This window comes from Salvelinus alpinus, chromosome 29 (genome assembly GCF_045679555.1).
Source record: "Salvelinus alpinus chromosome 29, SLU_Salpinus.1, whole genome shotgun sequence".
In the NCBI taxonomy this organism is placed as follows: Eukaryota; Metazoa; Chordata; class Actinopteri; order Salmoniformes; family Salmonidae; genus Salvelinus; species Salvelinus alpinus.
In genome coordinates, this window is record NC_092114.1 from 5,066,900 (window position 1) to 5,086,469 (window position 19,570).

The window sequence follows — 19,570 nt, forward strand, 5'->3', positions numbered from 1 at the left end:
AATTGCAAAAAATAGAGATGTTTAATGTTTCTTTAGATTTTTTGTTGTTGAAATGAATAGTTTCACCATATTAAAAGGACATTTCAGTTTACGTAAAAGGGTTGACCTGAAAATGAATGACTAATCACATTAAATTAATAATCATCTTCAGAAATGACTTCGTCAAAGCAACAATAGAACGAGAGCTTTACAATGATGTTGAAACTTGAAGAAATCTTTGGATGAAGTGGGTTTAAATCTTCCTAAAAGTGATACAGGGTTGACAGAGGGACATGTCAAAATGCTGAATTTAGGCACTTTAGCCTTTATTCATGTAAAAAAAAATCTGATTTATTGAATTCTCCATGTGGTCTATATTAAGGCCACTTCATTTAATTTAACAGCCTTTTAAAATTAAAACCTGGTGCACAATTTCCACTTCAAATATCAAATGGACATAAAATGGACTCTTTGGTGGAATGACCCATGTAATATGTTTCCAGCAGTTCTAGTGGGGTCCACCTGAATGTTGTTCTTCTCTGATGCTGTTACAGGGGAGCCTCGGGGACCAGCATCAACGGCCAGCAGGGTGACAACATACAGATGGTGGACAACCGAGTCCAGGTGCTGAAGTCTGTCCCAGTCAACCTGTCCCTCAACACTGACCACCTGGACAAGAGAGTCAACATGTCCCTCAACACTGACCACCTGGACAAGAGGGAGGAGTACGGGTCGGGGACGGGTGACGGACCTGGGGCTATTGCCTTGGTGAAGGCAGAGATGTATGCCCCGGTGTTCATGGGCCCTGGGGTCGGGACGGGGGTGCACTACCGAGTGGAGGGCGAGGAGCAGGGGTCAAGGGTCGTCTATGAACAGATGAGTCCGTATGTGTCCGATGTGTCAACAGTTAGTCACGGAGGATACATTAAGGAGGACCAGCGCAGCACGCCTGATGACAGCCCGTATGAAGAGGAGAGCGATGTGGTAAGAGGCTGTTAAGGACTTATGGGTTAAACATGAATATTCTTAAGTTATGTTAAAAGCCCAGTGCAGTCAAAAACCTGATATTCCTATTCCACACTGAGGTTAGAATAATACTGTGCAATTGTGAAAATGATGATAATGCCCATTTAGCGTAAGAGCTATTGGAAAAGACTGCCTGAAGTTTCAGCCTGTTTTGGTTGGACGCAGTTTTGGCTTGGCTGATGCGACATCACCAAGCGGTAAATTGATTAATAGACCAATAAGAAAGAGAGTTCCAAACCTCTCTGCCAATAACAGGAAGTTTTCTGTTTCCCCTCCCCAATCAGGCCTCTCCCAGACAGTCCTAGCTAAATTCTTGCTTGAGAAATTACTCTTTGCTATTTTTGACCATTTTTATTTAAAACATTCACAGTAAGGTACTTAATTGTTACTCAGAAATGATTTGATATTGAGATAACGGCTGTAATGGACCTTAAAGCTATAACACCACGGGGAAAAACTCATTACAATCATATTACAACTTAGAATGATGTGATTGCAACCTGTTTGCCCACTTGGGAAGGATACTTCCCTTTAGCAAATTGTTGATGCTGATGCCCCAATATTCTATGGAACTGGAAAAGCCAAAATGTCAGTAAATGAACCAAAATGTTGATCAACTTCCTCTAAATGTACCATCGTTGGTTCCTCTTTCCTTGTCTGACTGACTGCCTGACACAGTGATGTTTCCCCCCCAACAGAAATACCACACACCCAAGTCTATAGCACAGGAAGAGTTTATCTTCGACCAACAAGTAGTGTAAGTCACTACTCCCAACACATCCACAACATACTGTCCAATTAAACAATATACAGCATGTTTGTTGGCTGAGATATCCACCAGTCATATCTACAGACTAATCATGTGTTGTGTCTTCTAACAGGGATACGTTTCAGTACAAGCTGGAAGCCACCAGGTCACTGCGTGTGAAGCAGGGGGAGGGGCCCATGACGTACCTGAACAAGGGCCAGTTCTACGCTGTGACGCTCAGCGAGCTGGGAGCTAACAAACGCCTGAGACATCCAATCAGCAAAGTCAGGGTGAGTTGAAGAATGAGAACGAAGAACGCACATTTTTAGGAGTACTCTGGGAGCTAACTAGCACATCTTTAGTACTCTGGGAGTTAACTAGCACATATTTAGTACTCTGGGAGCTAACTAGCACATCTTTAGTACTCTGGGAGTTAACTAGCACATATTTAGTACTCTGGGAGTTAACTAGCACCTTTTTAGTACTCTGGGAGTTAACTAGCACACATTTAGTAATCTGGGAGTTAACTAGCACATTTTTAGTACTCTGGGAGTTACCTAGCACATATTTAGTACTCTGGGAGTTAACTAGCACATATTTAGTACTCTGGGAGTTAACTAGCACATCTTTAGTACTCTGGGAGTTAACTAGCACATTTTTAGTACTCTGGGAGCTAACTAGCACATCTTTAGTACTCTGGGAGTTAACTAGCACATATTTAGTACTCTGGGAGCTAACTAGCACATATTTACTACTCTGGGAGTTAACTAGCACATATTTAGTACTCTGGGAGTTAACTAGCACATATTTAGTACTCTGGGAGTTAACTAGCACATCTTTAGTACTCTGGGAGTTAACTAGCACATCTTTAGTACTCTGGGAGTTAACTAGCACATATTTAGTACTCTGGGAGCTAACTAGCACATCTTTAGTACTCTGGGAGTTAACTAGCACATCTTTAGTACTCTGGGAGTTAACTAGCACACATTTACTACTCTGGGAGTTAACTAGCACATCTTTAGTACTCTGGGAGTTAACTAGCACATATTTAGTACTCTGGGAGTTAACTAGCACATATTTACTACTCTGGGAGTTAACTAGCACATATTTACTACTCTGGGAGTTAACTAGCACATATTTAGTACTCTGGGAGCTAACTAGCACATCTTTAGTACTCTGGGAGTTAACTAGCACATATTTAGTACTCTGGGAGTTAACTAGCACATTTTTAGTACTCTGGGAGTTAACTAGCACACATTTAGTAATCTGGGAGTTAACTAGCACATTTTTAGTACTCTGGGAGTTACCTAGCACATATTTAGTACTCTGGGAGTTAACTAGCACATATTTAGTACTCTGGGAGTTAACTAGCACATATTTAGTACTCTGGGAGTTAACTAGCACATTTTTAGTACTCTGGGAGCTAACTAGCACATCTTTAGTACTCTGGGAGTTAACTAGCACATATTTAGTACTCTGGGAGCTAACTAGCACATCTTTAGTACTCTGGGAGTTAACTAGCACATATTTAGTACTCTGGGAGTTAACTAGCACATTTGTAGTACTCTGGGAGTTAACTAGCACACATTTAGTAATCTGGGAGTTAACTAGCACATTTTTAGTACTCTGGGAGTTACCTAGCACATATTCAGTACTCTGGGAGTTAACTAGCACATATTTAGTACTCTGGGAGTTAACTAGCACATCTTTAGTACTCTGGGAGTTAACTAGCACATTTTTAGTACTCTGGGAGCTAACTAGCACATATTTAGTACTCTGGGAGTTAACTAGCACATCTTTAGTACTCTGGGAGTTAACTAGCACATATTTAGTACTCTGGGAGTTAACTAGCACATCTTTAGTACTCTGGGAGTTAACTAGCACATTTTTAGTACTCTGGGAGCTAACTAGCACATATTTAGTACTCTGGGAGTTAACTAGCACATCTTTAGTACTCTGGGAGTTAACTAGCACATATTTAGTACTCTGGGAGTTAACTAGCACATATTTACTACTCTGGGAGTTAACTAGCACATATTTACTACTCTGGGAGTTAACTAGCACATATTTAGTACTCTGGGAGTTAACTAGCACATCTTTAGTACTCTGGGAGTTAACTAGCACATCTTTAGTACTCTGGGAGTTAACTAGCACATATTTAGTACTCTGGGAGCTAACTAGCACATCTTTAGTACTCTGGGAGTTAACTAGCACATCTTTAGTACTCTGGGAGTTAACTAGCACATATTTACTACTCTGGGAGTTAACTAGCACATATTTAGTACTGTGGAAGTTAACTAGCACATCTTTAGTGCTCTGGGAGTTAACTAGCACATCTTTAGAAGTGCTCTGGGAGTTAACTAGCACATCTTTAGGAGTACTCTGGGAGTTAACTAGCACCTCTTTAGTACTCTGGGAGGTAACTAGCACATCTTTATGAGTACTCTGGGAGTTAACTAGCACATATTTTGTACTCTGGGAGCTAACTAGCATATCTTCAGGAGTACTCTGGGAGTTAACTAGCACATATTTTGTACTCTGGGAGCTAACTAGCACATCTTTAGTAGTACGCTGGGAGCTAACTAGCACATCTTTATGAGTACTCTGGGAGTTAACTAGCACATCTTTAGTACTCTGGGAGCTAACTAGCATATCTTCAGGAGTACTCTGGGAGTTAACTATTACATCTTTAGGAGTACTCTGGGAGTTAACTAGCACATCTTTAGGAGTACTCTGGGAGCTAACTAGCACATATTTAGGAGTACTCTGGGAGCTAACTAGCACATCTTTAGGAGTACTCTGGGAGTTAACTAGCACATCTTTAGGAGTACTCTGGGAGCTGACTAGCACATCTTTAGGAGTACTCTGGGAGCTGACTAGCACATCTTTAGGAGTACTCTGGGAGCTAACTAGCACATCTTTAGGAGTACTCTGGGAGCTGACTAGCACATCTTTAGGAGTACTCTGGGAGTTAACTAGCACATCTTTAGGAGTACTCTGGGAGCTAACTAGCACATATTTAGGAGTACTCTGGGAGCTAACTAGCACATCTTTAGGAGTACTCTGGGAGTTAACTAGCACATCTTTAGGAGTACTCTGGGAGCTGACTAGCACATCTTTAGGAGTACTCTGGGAGCTGACTAGCACATCTTTAGGAGTACTCTGGGAGCTAACTAGCACATCTTTAAGAGTACTCTGGGAGCTGACTAGCACATCTTTAGGAGTACTCTGGGAGTTAACTAGCACATCTTTAGGAGTACTCTGGGAGCTAACTAGCACATCTTTAGGAGTACTCTGAGAGCTAACTAGCACATCTTTAGGAGTACTCTGGGAGCTAACTAGCATATCTTTAGTACTCTGGGAGCTAACTAGCACATCTTTAGTACTCTGGGAGTTAACTAGCACATCTTTAGTACTCTGGGAGTTAAATAGCACATCTTTAGGAATACTCTGGGAGCTAACTAGCACATCTTTAGTACTCTGGGAGCTAACTAGCATATCTTTAGTACTCTGGGAGTTACATAGCACATCTTTAGTACTCTGGGAGTTAACTAGCACATCTTTAGTACTCTGGGAGTTAACTAGCACATATTTAGTACTCTGGGAGTTAACTAGCACATCTTTAGTACTCTGGGAGCTAACTAGCATATCTTTAGTACTCTGGGAGCTAACTAGCATATCTTTAGTACTCTGGGAGCTAACTAGCACATCTTTAGTACTCTGGGAGCTAACCAGCTTTTGAGTATAAAATAATGATAATTGGATTCATATACACTGCCGTTCAAAAGTTTGGGGTCACTTAGAAATGTCCTCAAGAAATGCCCTCAAGCCCAAACGTTTGCCCATCCCTGATCTACAGTAATGTTGCTAATCATCGTCCTGTCTCCCATTCCTCTGACACAGAGTGTCATCATGGTGGTGTTCAGTGAAGACAAGAACAGAGACGAACAGCTGAAGTACTGGAAGTACTGGCACTCCCGCCAACACACTGCTAAACAGAGAGTACTAGACATAGGTAAGACCTGTAACTAACTAACTAATTAACCATACTGGCCAGCACACTTTTTGTAAGTGTACTAGACATTGGTAACTTGGTAAGAGTATAGAATTAGATGTTGAAAGTCACTCAGACCATGACATTTTGAAAGATTCTACAAATTAAAGTTATAGGCCTGTATGTAAACCTGTCTAAATACTGTTGGTATGTGTCCATTTACTGACTAGTATTGGCCTGGTCCTACCACCAGTCACTGTTCTACATCCCCCTGCCTGGTCCTACCACCAGTCACATCCCCCTGCCTGGTCCTACCACCAGTCACATCCCCCTGCCTGGTCCTACCACCAGTCACTGTTCCACATCCCCCTGCCTGGTCCTACCACTAGTCACTGTTCCACATCCCCCTGCCTGGTCCTACCACCAGTCACTGTTCCACATCCCCCTGCCTGGTCCTACTACCAGTCACTGTTCCACATCCCCCTGCCTGGTCCTACCACCAGTCACATCCCCCTGCCTGGTCCTACCACCAGTAACTGTTCCACATCCCCCTGCCTGGTCCTACCACCAGTCACTGTTTTACATCCCCCTACCTGGTCCTACCACCAGTCACTGTTTTACATCCCCCTGCCTGGTCCTACCACCAGTAACTGTTCCACATCCCCCTGCCTGGTCCTACCACCAGTCACTGTTTTACATCCCCCTGCCTGGTCCTACCACCAGTCACTGTTCCACATCCCCCTGCCTGGTCCTACCACCAGTCACTGTTCCACATCCCCCTGCCTGGTCCTACCACCAGTCACTGTTCTACATCCCCCTGCCTGGTTCTACCACCAGTCACTGTTCTACATCCCCCTGCCTGGTCCTACCACCAGTCACTGTTCCACATCCCCCTGCCTGGTCCTACCACCAGTCACTGTTCCACATCCCCCTGCCTGGTCCTACCACCAGTCACTGTTCCACATCCCCCTGCCTGGTCCTACCACCAGTCACTGTTCCACATCCCCCTGCCTGGTCCTACCACCAGTCACTGTTCCACTTCCCCCTGCCTGGTCCTACCACCAGTCACTGTTCTACATCCCCCTGCCTGGTTCTACCACCAGTCACTGTTCTACATCCCCCTGCCTGGTCCTACCACCAGTCACTGTTCCACATCCCCCTGCCTGGTCCTACCACCAGTCACTGTTCCACATCCCCCTGCCTGGTCCTACCACCAGTCACTGTTCCACATCCCCCTGCCTGGTCCTACTACCAGTCACTGTTCCACATCCCCCTGCCTGGTCCTACCACCAGTCACATCCCCCTGCCTGGTCCTACCACCAGTAACTGTTCCACATCCCCCTGCCTGGTCCTACCACCAGTCACTGTTTTACATCCCCCTACCTGGTCCTACCACCAGTCACTGTTTTACATCCCCCTGCCTGGTCCTACCACCAGTAACTGTTCCACATCCCCCTGCCTGGTCCTACCACCAGTCACTGTTTTACATCCCCCTGCCTGGTCCTACCACCAGTCACTGTTCCACATCCCCCTGCCTGGTCCTACCACCAGTCACTGTTCCACATCCCCCTGCCTGGTCCTACCACCAGTCACTGTTCTACATCCCCCTGCCTGGTTCTACCACCAGTCACTGTTCTACATCCCCCTGCCTGGTCCTACCACCAGTCACTGTTCCACATCCCCCTGCCTGGTCCTACCACCAGTCACTGTTCCACATCCCCCTGCCTGGTCCTACCACCAGTCACTGTTCCACATCCCCCTGCCTGGTCCTACCACCAGTCACTGTTCCACATCCCCCTGCCTGGTCCTACCACCAGTCACTGTTCCACTTCCCCCTGCCTGGTCCTACCACCAGTCACTGTTCTACATCCCCCTGCCTGGTTCTACCACCAGTCACTGTTCTACATCCCCCTGCCTGGTCCTACCACCAGTCACTGTTCCACATCCCCCTGCCTGGTCCTACCACCAGTCACTGTTCTACATCCCCCTGCCTGGTCCTACCACCAGTCACTGTTCCACATCCCCCTGCCTGGTCCTACCACCAGTCACTGTTCCACATCCCCCTGCCTGGTCCTACCACCAGTCACATCCCCCTGCCTGGTCCTACCACCAGTCACTGTTCTACATCCCCCTGCCTGGTCCTACCACCAGTCACTGTTCCACATCCCCCTGCCTGGTCCTACCACCAGTCACTGTTCCATATCCCCCTGCCTGGTCCTACCACCAGTCACTGTTCCACATCCCCCTGCCTGGTCCTACCACCAGTCACTGTTCCACATCCCCCTGCCTGGTCCTACCACCAGTCACTGTTCCACATCCCCCTACCTGGTCCTACCACCAGTCACTGTTCCACATCCCCCTGCCTGGTCCTACCACCAGTCACATCCCCCTGCCTGGTCCTACCACCAGTCACTGTTCCACATCCCCCTGCCTGGTCCTACCACCAGTCACTGTTCCACATCCCCCTGCCTGGTCCTACCACCAGTCACATCCCCCTGCCTGGTCCTACCACCAGTCACTGTTCCACATCCCCCTGCCTGGTCCTACCACCAGTCACTGTTCCACATCCCCCTGCCTGGTCCTACCACCAGTCACTGTTCCACATCCCCCTACCTGGTCCTACCACCAGTCACTGTTCCATATCCCCCTACCTGGTCCTACCACCAGTCACATCCCCCTGCCTGGTCCTACCACCAGTCACTGTTCCACATCCCCCTGCCTGGTCCTACCACCAGTCACTGTTCCACATCCCCCTGCCTGGTCCTACCACCAGTCACATCCCCCTGCCTGGTCCTACCACCAGTCACTGTTCCACATCCCCCTGCCTGGTCCTACCACCAGTCACTGTTCCACATCCCCCTGCCTGGTCCTACCACCAGTCACATCCCCCTGCCTGGTCCTACCACCAGTCACTGTTCCACATCCCCCTGCCTGGTCCTACCACCAGTCACTGTTCCACATCCCCCTGCCTGGTCCTACCACCAGTCACTGTTCCACATCCCCCTACCTGGTCCTACCACCAGTCACTGTTCCATATCCCCCTACCTGGTCCTACCACCAGTCACATCCCCCTACCTGGTCCTACCACCAGTCACTGTTCCACATCCCCCTGCCTGGTCCTACCACCAGTCACTGTTCCATATCCCCCTGCCTGGTCCTACCACCAGTCACTGTTCCATATCCCCCTGCCTGGTCCTACCACCAGTCACTGTTCCACATCCCCCTACCTGGTCCTACCACCAGTCACTGTTCCACATCCCCCTGCCTGGTCCTACCACCAGTCACATCCCCCTGCCTGGTCCTACCACCAGTCACTGTTCCATATCCCTCTGTCTGGTCCTACCACCAGTCACTGTTCCACATCCCCCTGCCTGGTCCTACCACCAGTCACTGTTCCACATCCCCCTGCCTGGTCCTACCACCAGTCACTGTTCCATATCCCCCTGCCTGGTCCTACCACCAGTCACTGTTCCACATCCCCCTGCCTGGTCCTACCACCAGTCACTGTTCCACATCCCCCTGCCTGGTCCTACCACCAGTCACTGTTCCACATCCCCCTGCCTGGTTCTACCACCAGTCACTGTTCCACATCCCCCTGCCTGGTCCTACCACCAGTCACTGTTCCACATCCCCCTGCCTGGTCCTACCACCAGTCACTGTTCCACATCCCCCTACCTGGTCCTACCACCAGTCACTGTTCTACATCCCCCTGCCTGGTCCTACCACCAGTCACTGTTCTACATCCCCCTGCCTGGTCCTACCACCAGTCACTGTTCCATATCCCCCTGCCTGGTCCTACCACCAGTCACTGTTCCACATCCCCCTGCCTGGTCCTACCACCAGTCACATCCCCCTGCCTGGTCCTACCACCAGTCACTGTTCCACATCCCCCTGCCTGGTCCTACCACCAGTCACTGTTCCACATCCCCCTGCCTGGTCCTACCACCAGTCACATCCCCCTGCCTGGTCCTACCACCAGTCACTGTTCCACATCCCCCTGCCTGGTCCTACCACCAGTCACTGTTCCACATCCCCCTGCCTGGTCCTACCACCAGTCACTGTTCCACATCCCCCTGCCTGGTCCTACCATCAGTCACTGTTCTACACCCCCTTGCCTGGTCCTACCACCAGTCACTGTTCCACTTCCCCCTGCCTGGTCCTACCACCAGTCACATCCCCCTGCCTGGTCCTACCACCAGTCATTGTTCTACATCCCCCTGCCTGGTCCTACCACCAGTCACTGTTCCATATCCCCCTGCCTGGTCCTACCACCAGTCACTGTTCCACATCCCCCTGCCTGGTCCTACCACCAGTCACTGTTCCACATCCCCCTACCTGGTCCTACCACCAGTCACTGTTCCACATCCCCCTGCTTGGTCCTACCATCAGTCACTGTTCTACATCCCCCTGCCTGGTCCTACCACCAGTCACTGTTCCACTTCCCCCTGCCTGGTCCTACCACCAGTCACATCCCCCTGCCTGGTCCTACCACCAGTCACTGTTCTACATCCCCCTGCCTGGTCCTACCACCAGTCACTGTTCCATATCCCCCTGCCTGGTCCTACCACCAGTCACTGTTCCACATCCCCCTGCCTGGTCCTACCACCAGTCACTGTTCCACTTCCCCCTGCCTGGTCCTACCACCAGTCACATCCCCCTGCCTGGTCCTACCACCAGTCACTGTTCCACATCCCCCTGCCTGGTCCTACCACCAGTCACTGTTCCACTTCCCCCTGCCTGGTCCTACCACCAGTCACATCCCCCTGCCTGGTCCTACCACCAGTCACTGTTCCACATCCCCCTGCCTGGTCCTACCACCAGTCACTGTTCCACATCCCCCTGCCTGGTCCTACCACCAGTCACTGTTCCATATCCCCCTGCCTGGTCCTACCACCAGTCACTGTTCCACATCCCCCTGCCTGGTCCTACCACCAGTCACTGTTCCACTTCCCCCTGCCTGGTCCTACCACCAGTCACATCCCCCTGCCTGGTCCTACCACCAGTCACTGTTCCACATCCCCCTGCCTGGTCCTACCACCAGTCACTGTTCCACATCCCCCTGCCTGGTCCTACCACCAATCACTGTTCCATATCCCCCTGCCTGGTCCTACCACCAGCCACATCCCCCTGCCTGGTCCTACCACCAGTCACTGTTCCATATCCCCCTGCCTGGTCCTACCACCAGTCACTGTTCCACATCCCCCTACCTGGTCCTACCACCAGTCACTGTTCTACATCCCCCTGCCTGGTCCTACCACCAGTCACTGTTCCATATCCCCCTGCCTGGTCCTACCACCAGTCACTGTTCCACAGCCCCCTGCCTGGTCCTACCACCAGTCACTGTTCCACATCCCCCTACCTGGTCCTACCACCAGTCACATCCCCCTGCCTGGTCCTACCACCAGTCACTGTTCCACATCCCCCTGCCTGGTCCTACCACCAGTCACTGTTCCACAGCCCCCTGCCTGGTCCTACCACCAGTCACATCCCCCTGCCTGGTCCTACCACCAGTCACTGTTCCAAAACCCCCTGCCTGGTCCTACCACCAGTCACTGTTCCACATCCCCCTGCCTGGTCCTACCACCAGTCACATCCCCCTGCCTGGTCCTACCACCAGTTACTGTTCCACATCCCCCTGCCTGGTCCTATCACCAGTCACTGTTCCACATCCCCCTGCCTGGTCCTACCACCAGTCACTGTTCCACATCCCCCTACCTGGTCCTACCACCAGTCACTGTTCTACATCCCCCTGCCTGGTCCTACCACCAGTCACTGTTCCACATCCCCCTACCTGGTCCTACCACCAGCCACATCCCCTGCCTGGTCCTACCACCAGTCACTGTTCCACAGCCCCCTGCCTGGTCCTACCACCAGTCACTGTTCCACATCCCCCTGCCTGGTCCTACCACCAGTCACATCCCCCTGCCTGGTCCTACCACCAGTCACTGTTCCACATCCCCCTGCCTGGTCCTACCACCAGTCACTGTTCCATATCCCCCTGCCTGGTCCTACCACCATTCACTGTTCCACATCCCCCTACCTGGTCCTACCACCAGTCACTGTTCTACATCCCCCTGCCTGGTCCTACCACCAGTCACTGTTCCATATCCCCCTGCCTGGTCCTACCACCAGTCACTGTTCCACAGCCCCCTGCCTGGTCCTACCACCAGTCACTGTTCCACATCCCCCTACCTGGTCCTACCACCAGTCACATCCCCCTGCCTGGTCCTACCACCAGTCACTGTTCCACATCCCCCTGCCTGGTCCTACCACCAGTCACTGTTCCACAGCCCCCTGCCTGGTCCTACCACCAGTCACATCCCCCTGCCTGGTCCTACCACCAGTCACTGTTCCAAAACCCCCTGCCTGGTCCTACCACCAGTCACTGTTCCACATCCCCCTGCCTGGTCCTACCACCAGTCACATCCCCCTGCCTGGTCCTACCACCAGTCACTGTTCCACATCCCCCTGCCTGGTCCTATCACCAGTCACTGTTCCACATCCCCCTGCCTGGTCCTACCACCAGTCACTGTTCCACATCCCCCTACCTGGTCCTACCACCAGTCACTGTTCTACATCCCCCTGCCTGGTCCTACCACCAGTCACTGTTCCACATACCCCTACCTGGTCCTACCACCAGCCACATCCCCTGCCTGGTCCTACCACCAGTCACTGTTCCACAGCCCCCTGCCTGGTCCTACCACCAGTCACTGTTCCACATCCCCCTGCCTGGTCCTACCACCAGTCACATCCCCCTGCCTGGTCCTACCACCAGTCACTGTTCCACATCCCCCTGCCTGGTCCTACCACCAGTCACTGTTCCACATCCCCCTGCCTGGTCCTACCATCAGTCACTGTTCCACATCCCCCTGCCTGGTCCTACCACCAGTCACTGTTCCACATCCCCCTGCCTGGTCCTACCACCAGTCACTGTTCCACATCCCCCTGCCTGGTCCTAACACCAGTCACTGTTCCACATCCCCCTGCCTGGTCCTACCACCAGTCACTGTTCCACATCCCCCTACCTGGTCCTACCACCAGTCACTGTTCCACATCCCCCTGCCTGGTCCTACCACCAGTCACTGTTCCACATCCCCCTGCCTGGTCCTACCACCAGTCACTGTTCCACATCCCCCTGCCTGGTCCTACCACCAGTCACTGTTCCACATCCCCCTGCCTGGTCCTACCACCAGTCACATCCCCCTGCCTGGTCCTACCACCAGTCACTGTTCCACATCCCCCTGCCTGGTCCTACCACCAGTCACTGTTCCATATCCCTCTGTCTGGTCCTACCACCAGTCACTGTTCCACATCCCCCTGCCTGGTCCTACCACCAGTCACTGTTCCACATCCCCCTGCCTGGTCCTACCACCAGTCACTGTTCCATATCCCCCTGCCTGGTCCTACCACCAGTCACATCCCCCTGCCTGGTCCTACCACCAGTCACTGTTCCACATCCCCCTGCCTGGTCCTACCAACAGTCACTGTTCCATATCCCCCTATCTGGTCCTACCACCAGTCACATCCCCTGCCTGGTCCTACCACCAGTCACTGTTCCATATCCCCCTGCCTGGTCCTACCACCAGTCACTGTTCTACATCCCCTTGCCTGGTCCTACCACCAGTCACATCCCCTTGCCTGGTCCTACCACCAGTCACATCCCCCTGCCTGGTCCTACCACCAGTCACTGTTCCACAGCCCCCTGCCTTGTCCTACCACCAGTCACATCCCCCTGCCTGGTCCTACCACCAGTCACTGTTCCATATCCCCCTGCCTGGTCCTACCACCAGTCACTGTTCCACATCCCCCTGCCTGGTCCTACCATCAGTCACTGTTCCACATCCCCCTGCCTGGTCCTACCACCAGTCACTGTTCCATATCCCCCTGCCTGGTCCTACCACCAGTCACTGTTCCACATCCCCCTGCCTGGCCCTACCACCAGTCACTGTTCCACATCCCCCTGCCTGGTCCTACCACCAGTCACTGTTCCACATCCCCCTACCTGGTCCTACCACCAGTCACTGTTCCACATCCCCCTGCCTGGTCCTACCACCAGTCACTGTTCCACATCCCCCTGCCTGGTCCTACCACCAGTCACTGTTCTACATCCCCCTGCCTGGTCCTACCACCAGTCACTGTTCTACATCCCCCTGCCTGGTCCTACCACCAGTCACTGTTCCACATCCCCCTGCCTGGTCCTACCACCAGTCACTGTTCCACATCCCCCTGCCTGGTCCTACCACCAGTCACATCCCCCTGCCTGGTCCTACCACCAGTCACTGTTCCACAGCCCCCTGCCTGGTCCTACCACCAGTCACATCCCCCTGCCTGGTCCTACCACCAGTCACATCCCCCTGCCTGGTCCTACCACCAGTCACATCCCCCTGCCTGGTCCTACCACCAGTCACTGTTCCACACCTCTTCTCTTCTCCCTTTCGTATCCCTCCTCCTCACCCCTTCTCTTCTCCCTTTCGTATCCCTCCTCCTCACCCCTTCTCTTCTCCCTTTCGTATCCCTCCTCCTCACCCCTTCTCTTCTCCCTTTCGTATCCCTCCTCCTCACCCCTTCTCTTCTCCCTTTCGTATCCCTCCTCCTCACCTCTTCTCTTCTCCCTTTCGTATCCCTCCTCCTCACCTCTTCTCTTCTCCCTTTCGTATCCCTCCTCCTCACCCCTTCTCTTCTCCCTTTCGTATCCCTCCTCCTCACCCCTTCTCTTCTCCCTTTCGTATCCCTCCTCCTCACCCCTTCTCTTCTCCCTTTCGTATCCCTCCTCCTCACCTCTTCTCTTCTCCCTTTCGTATCCCTCCTCCTCACCCCTTCTCTTCTCCCTTTTGTATCCCTCCTACTCACCCCTTCTCTTCTCCCTTTCGTATCCCTCCTCCTCACCTCTTCTCTTCTCCCTTTCGTATCCCTCCTCCTCACCTCTTCTCTTCTCCCTTTCGTATCCCTCCTCCTCACCTCTTCTCTTCTCCCTTTCGTATCCTTCCTCCTCACCCCTTCTCTTCTCCCTTTCGTATCCCTCCTCCTCACCTCTTCTCTTCTCCCTTTCATATCCCTCCTCCTCACCTCTTCCGTTCTCCCTTTCGTATCCCTCCTACTCACCCCTTCTCTTCTCCCTTTCGTATCCCTCCTCCTCACCCCTTCTCTTCTCCCTTTCGTATCCCTCCTCCTCACCCCTTCTCTTCTCCCTTTCGTATCCCTCCTCCTCACCCCTTCTCTTCTCCCTTTCGTATCCCTCCTCCTCACCCCTTCTCTTCTCCCTTTTTTATCCCTCCTACTCACCCCTTCTCTTCTCCCTTTCGTATCCCTCCTCCTCACCTCTTCTCTTCTCCCTTTCGTATCCCTCCTCCTCACCTCTTCTCTTCTCCCTTTCGTATCCCTCCTCCTCACCTCTTCTCTTCTCCCTTTCGTATCCCTCCTCCTCACCCCTTCTCTTCTCCCTTTCGTATCCCTCCTCCTCACCTCTTCTCTTCTCCCTTTCATATCCCTCCTCCTCACCTCTTCCGTTCTCCCTTTCGTATCCCTCCTACTCACCCCTTCTCTTCTCCCTTTCGTATCCCTCCTCCTCACCCCTTCTCTTCTCCCTTTCGTATCCCTCCTCCTCACCCCTTCTCTTCTCCCTTTCGTATCCCTCCTCCTCACCCCTTCTCTTCTCCCTTTCGTATCCCTCCTCCTCACCTCTTCTCTTCTCCCTTTCGTATCCCTCCTCCTCACCCCTTCTCTTCTCCTTTTCGTATCCCTCCTCCTCACCCCTTCTCTTCTCCCTTTCGTATCCCTCCTCCTCACCCCTTCTCTTCTCCCTTTCGTATCCCTCCTCCTCACCCCTTCTCTTCTCCCTTTCGTATCCCTCATCCTCACCTCTTCTCTTCTCCCTTTCGTATCCCTCCTCCTCACCCCTTCTCTTCTCCTTTTCGTATCCCTCCTCCTCACCCCTTCTCTTCTCCCTTTCGTATCCCTCCTCCTCACCTCTTCTCTTCTCCCTTTCGTATCCCTCCTCCTCACCCCTTCTCTTCTCCCTTTCGTATCCCTCCTCCTCACCCCTTCTCTTCTCCCTTTCGTATCCCTCCTCCTCACCCCTTCTCTTCTCCCTTTCGTATCCCTCCTCCTCACCCCTTCTCTTCTCCCTTTCGTATCCCTCCTCCTCACCTCTTCTCTTCTCCCTTTCGTATCCCTCCTCCTCACCTCTTCTCTTCTCCCTTTCGTATCCCTCCTCCTCACCTCTTCTCTTCTCCCTTTCGTATCCCTCCTCCTCACCCCTTCTCTTCTCCCTTTCGTATCCCTCCTCCTCACCCCTTCTCTTCTCCCTTTCGTATCCCTCCTCCTCACCCCTTCTCTTCTCCCTTTCGTATCCCTCCTCCTCACCCCTTCTCTTCTCCCTTTCGTATCCCTCCTCCTCACCCCTTCTCTTCTCCCTTTCGTATCCCTCCTCCTCACCCCTTCTCTTCTCCCTTTCGTATCCCTCCTCCTCACCCCTTCTCTTCTCCCTTTCGTATCCCTCCTCTTCACCTCTTCTCTTCTCCCTTTTCGTATCCCTCCTCTTCACCTCTTCTCTTCTCCCTTTCGTATCCCTCCTCCTCACCCCTTCTCTTCTCCCTTTCGTATCCCTCCTCCTCACCCCTTCTCTTCTCCCTTTCGTATCCCTCCTCCTCACCTCTTCTCTTCTCCCTTTCGTATCCCTCCTCCTCACCTCTTCTCTTCTCCCTTTCGTATCCCTCCTCCTCACCCCTTCTCTTCTCCCTTTCGTATCCCTCCTCCTCACCCCTTCTCTTCTCCCTTTCGTATCCCTCCTCCTCACCCCTTCTCTTCTCCCTTTCGTATCCCTCCTCCTCACCTCTTCTCTTCTCCCTTTCGTATCCCTCCTCCTCACCCCTTCTCTTCTCCCTTTTGTATCCCTCCTACTCACCCCTTCTCTTCTCCCTTTCGTATCCCTCCTCCTCACCTCTTCTCTTCTCCCTTTCGTATCCCTCCTCCTCACCTCTTCTCTTCTCCCTTTCGTATCCCTCCTCCTCACCTCTTCTCTTCTCCCTTTCGTATCCTTCCTCCTCACCCCTTCTCTTCTCCCTTTCGTATCCCTCCTCCTCACCTCTTCTCTTCTCCCTTTCGTATCCCTCCTCCTCACCTCTTCCGTTCTCCCTTTCGTATCCCTCCTACTCACCCCTTCTCTTCTCCCTTTCGTATCCCTCCTCCTCACCCCTTCTCTTCTCCCTTTCGTATCCCTCCTCCTCACACCTTCTCTTCTCCCTTTCGTATCCCTCCTCCTCACCCCTTCTCTTCTCCCTTTCGTATCCCTCCTCCTCACCTCTTCTCTTCTCCCTTTCGTATCCCTCCTACTCACCCCTTCTCTTCTCCTTTTCGTATCCCTCCTCCTCACCCCTTCTCTTCTCCCTTTCGTATCCCTCCTCCTCACCCCTTCTCTTCTCCCTTTCGTATCCCTCCTCCTCACCCCTTCTCTTCTCCCTTTCGTATCCCTCATCCTCACCTCTTCTCTTCTCCCTTTCGTATCCCTCCTCCTCACCTCTTCTCTTCTCCCTTTCGTATCCCTCCTCCTCACCCCTTCTCTTCTCCCTTTCGTATCCCTCCTCCTCACCCCTTCTCTTCTCCCTTTCGTATCCCTCCTCCTCACCCCTTCTCTTCTCCCTTTCGTATCCCTCCTCCTCACCCCTTCTCTTCTCCCTTTCGTATCCCTCCTCCTCACCCCTTCTCTTCTCCCTTTCGTATCCCTCCTCCTCACCCCTTCTCTTCTCCCTTTCGTATCCCTCCTCCTCACCTCTTCTCTTCTCCCTTTCGTATCCCTCCTCCTCACCTCTTCTCTTCTCCCTTTCGTATCCCTCCTCCTCACCTCTTCTCTTCTCCCTTTCGTATCCCTCCTCCTCACCCCTTCTCTTCTCCCTTTCGTTTCCCTCCTCCTCACCCCTTCTCTTCTCCCTTTCGTATCCTTCCTCCTCACCCCTTCTCTTCTCCCTTTCGTATCCCTCCTCCTCACCCCTTCTCTTCTCCCTTTCGTATCCCTCCTCCTCACCTCTTCTCTTCTCCCTTTCGTATCCCTCCTCCTCACCCCTTCTCTTCTCCCTTTCGTATCCCTCCTCCTCACCCCTTCTCTTCTCCCTTTCGTATCCCTCCTCTTCACCTCTTCTCTTCTCCCTTTTCGTATCCCTCCTCCTCACCTCTTCTCTTCTCCCTTTCGTATCCCTACTCCTCACCCCTTCTCTTCTCCCTTTCGTATCCCTCCTCCTCACCCCTTCTCTTCTCCCTTTCGTATCCCTCCTCCTCACCTCTTCTCTTCTCCCTTTCGTATCCCTCCTCCTCACCCCTTCTCTTCTCCCTTTCGTATCCCTCCTCCTCACCCCTTCTCTTCTCCCTTTCGTATCCCTCCTCCTCACCCCTTCTCTTCTCCCTTTCGTATCCCTCCTCCTCACCCCTTCTCTTCTCCCTTTCGTATCCTTCCTCCTCACCCCTTCTCTTCTCCCTTTCGTATCCCTCCTCCTCACCCCCTCTCTTCTCCCTTTCGTATCCCTCCTCCTCACCCCTTCTCTTCTCCCTTTCGTATCCTTCCTCCTCACCCCTTCTCTTCTCCCTTTCGTATCCCTCCTCCTCACCCCTTCTCTTCTCCCTTTCGTATCCCTCCTCCTCACCCCTTCTCTTCTCCCTTTCGTATCCCTCCTCCTCACCCCTTCTCTTCTCCCTTTCGTATCCTTCCTCCTCACCTCTTCTCTTCTCCCTTTCGTATCCTTCCTCCTCACCCCTTCTCTTCTCCCTTTCGTATCCCTCCTCCTCACCCCTTCTCTTCTCCCTTTCGTATCCCTCCTCCTCACCCCTTCTCTTCTCCCTTTCGTATCCCTCCTCCTCACCCCTTCTCTTCTCCCTTTCGTATCCCTCCTCCTCACCCCTTCTCTTCTCCCTTTCGTATCCCTCTCTCCGTTGTGCTGTTGAGGGGCATTAATCCAGTTAATGACTGGGTGCTGTTAGTCCAGCATACTTACCCAGATAATTAACATTTCCTGGTGGATTGTAGAAAAAGGAGAAGCCTGTCATCCGTGGTTCTATTGCTTCATTCTAAAAGGACAAATCTTCAACAGATGGATGTTTAATTTAAAAAAAATGTATTTTAGTGGGTCACAGTTTTTACTGTCAAACATTTCGCAATTATCAGTCGGTGAATTTGAATGTGAACAATTTCTCTCCAAGTCATGTTGAGTGAGTGTGACTGACAGGCATGTGGGATCTGTTCCACATGGCAAGCTGCGACCTGCAGAGAGAGGAGAAGCAGCAGTGGTGGTATGTAAGGTGGGAGAATCAGGGCAGATGGGAGAAATGCATGGCTTGTTTGGACAGAGAGAGGAATGCCTCAGCCAGCCAGTGTACCTTTCTGTGTTGTACCTCTCTGATTGAGGCCCACGGGGCTGAAAGGGTGATGTTATGCTCAGAGATTGATATTAAGTCTAGTAAATTAATATGTGGGATGTGTTTGTTACATGTCTTAAACAATTTACATGATTTAGTGAACATGATTTAGCAGTTGGTTGTCTGTTTTTGTCTTAGCATAATATCAACAGAATATCACAATGCACTTTTCCCATTTGTCCCGGTCCTGTCATGTCTGTCAAGGCAGCATATAATAATTTTTTCACTCTAGGCCTCAGATATAACAGATATATGCATATCATCCAGACAGTTTATTACTCAATGAGGAAGTGAGTGGTTATTAAGTCTGAAACCACTTGTTGAATGAATGAAGTCAACTTGGAAAAACTGTTGAATAAGAGAAAGGCATCTACAACTATTTCACCTCAATGTATTGTTGGAAATAAGACCTATAGTGATCC

At 51.8% G+C, this 19,570-nt stretch overlaps 1 protein-coding gene across 1 annotated transcript in view; it reads left to right on the top strand.

The window, feature by feature from the left end:
• grhl2b (grainyhead-like transcription factor 2b) overlaps positions 1-19,570 on the top strand; it is a 115,054-nt gene that overhangs the window by 28,788 nt on the left and 66,696 nt on the right. Inside the window, exons 4-7 of the mRNA XM_071374382.1 lie at positions 534-963; positions 1,704-1,762; positions 1,887-2,043; positions 5,657-5,768. Coding sequence (XP_071230483.1) covers positions 534-963; positions 1,704-1,762; positions 1,887-2,043; positions 5,657-5,768 — 758 coding nt within the window. The remainder of the gene's footprint in view (positions 1-533; positions 964-1,703; positions 1,763-1,886; positions 2,044-5,656; positions 5,769-19,570) is intronic.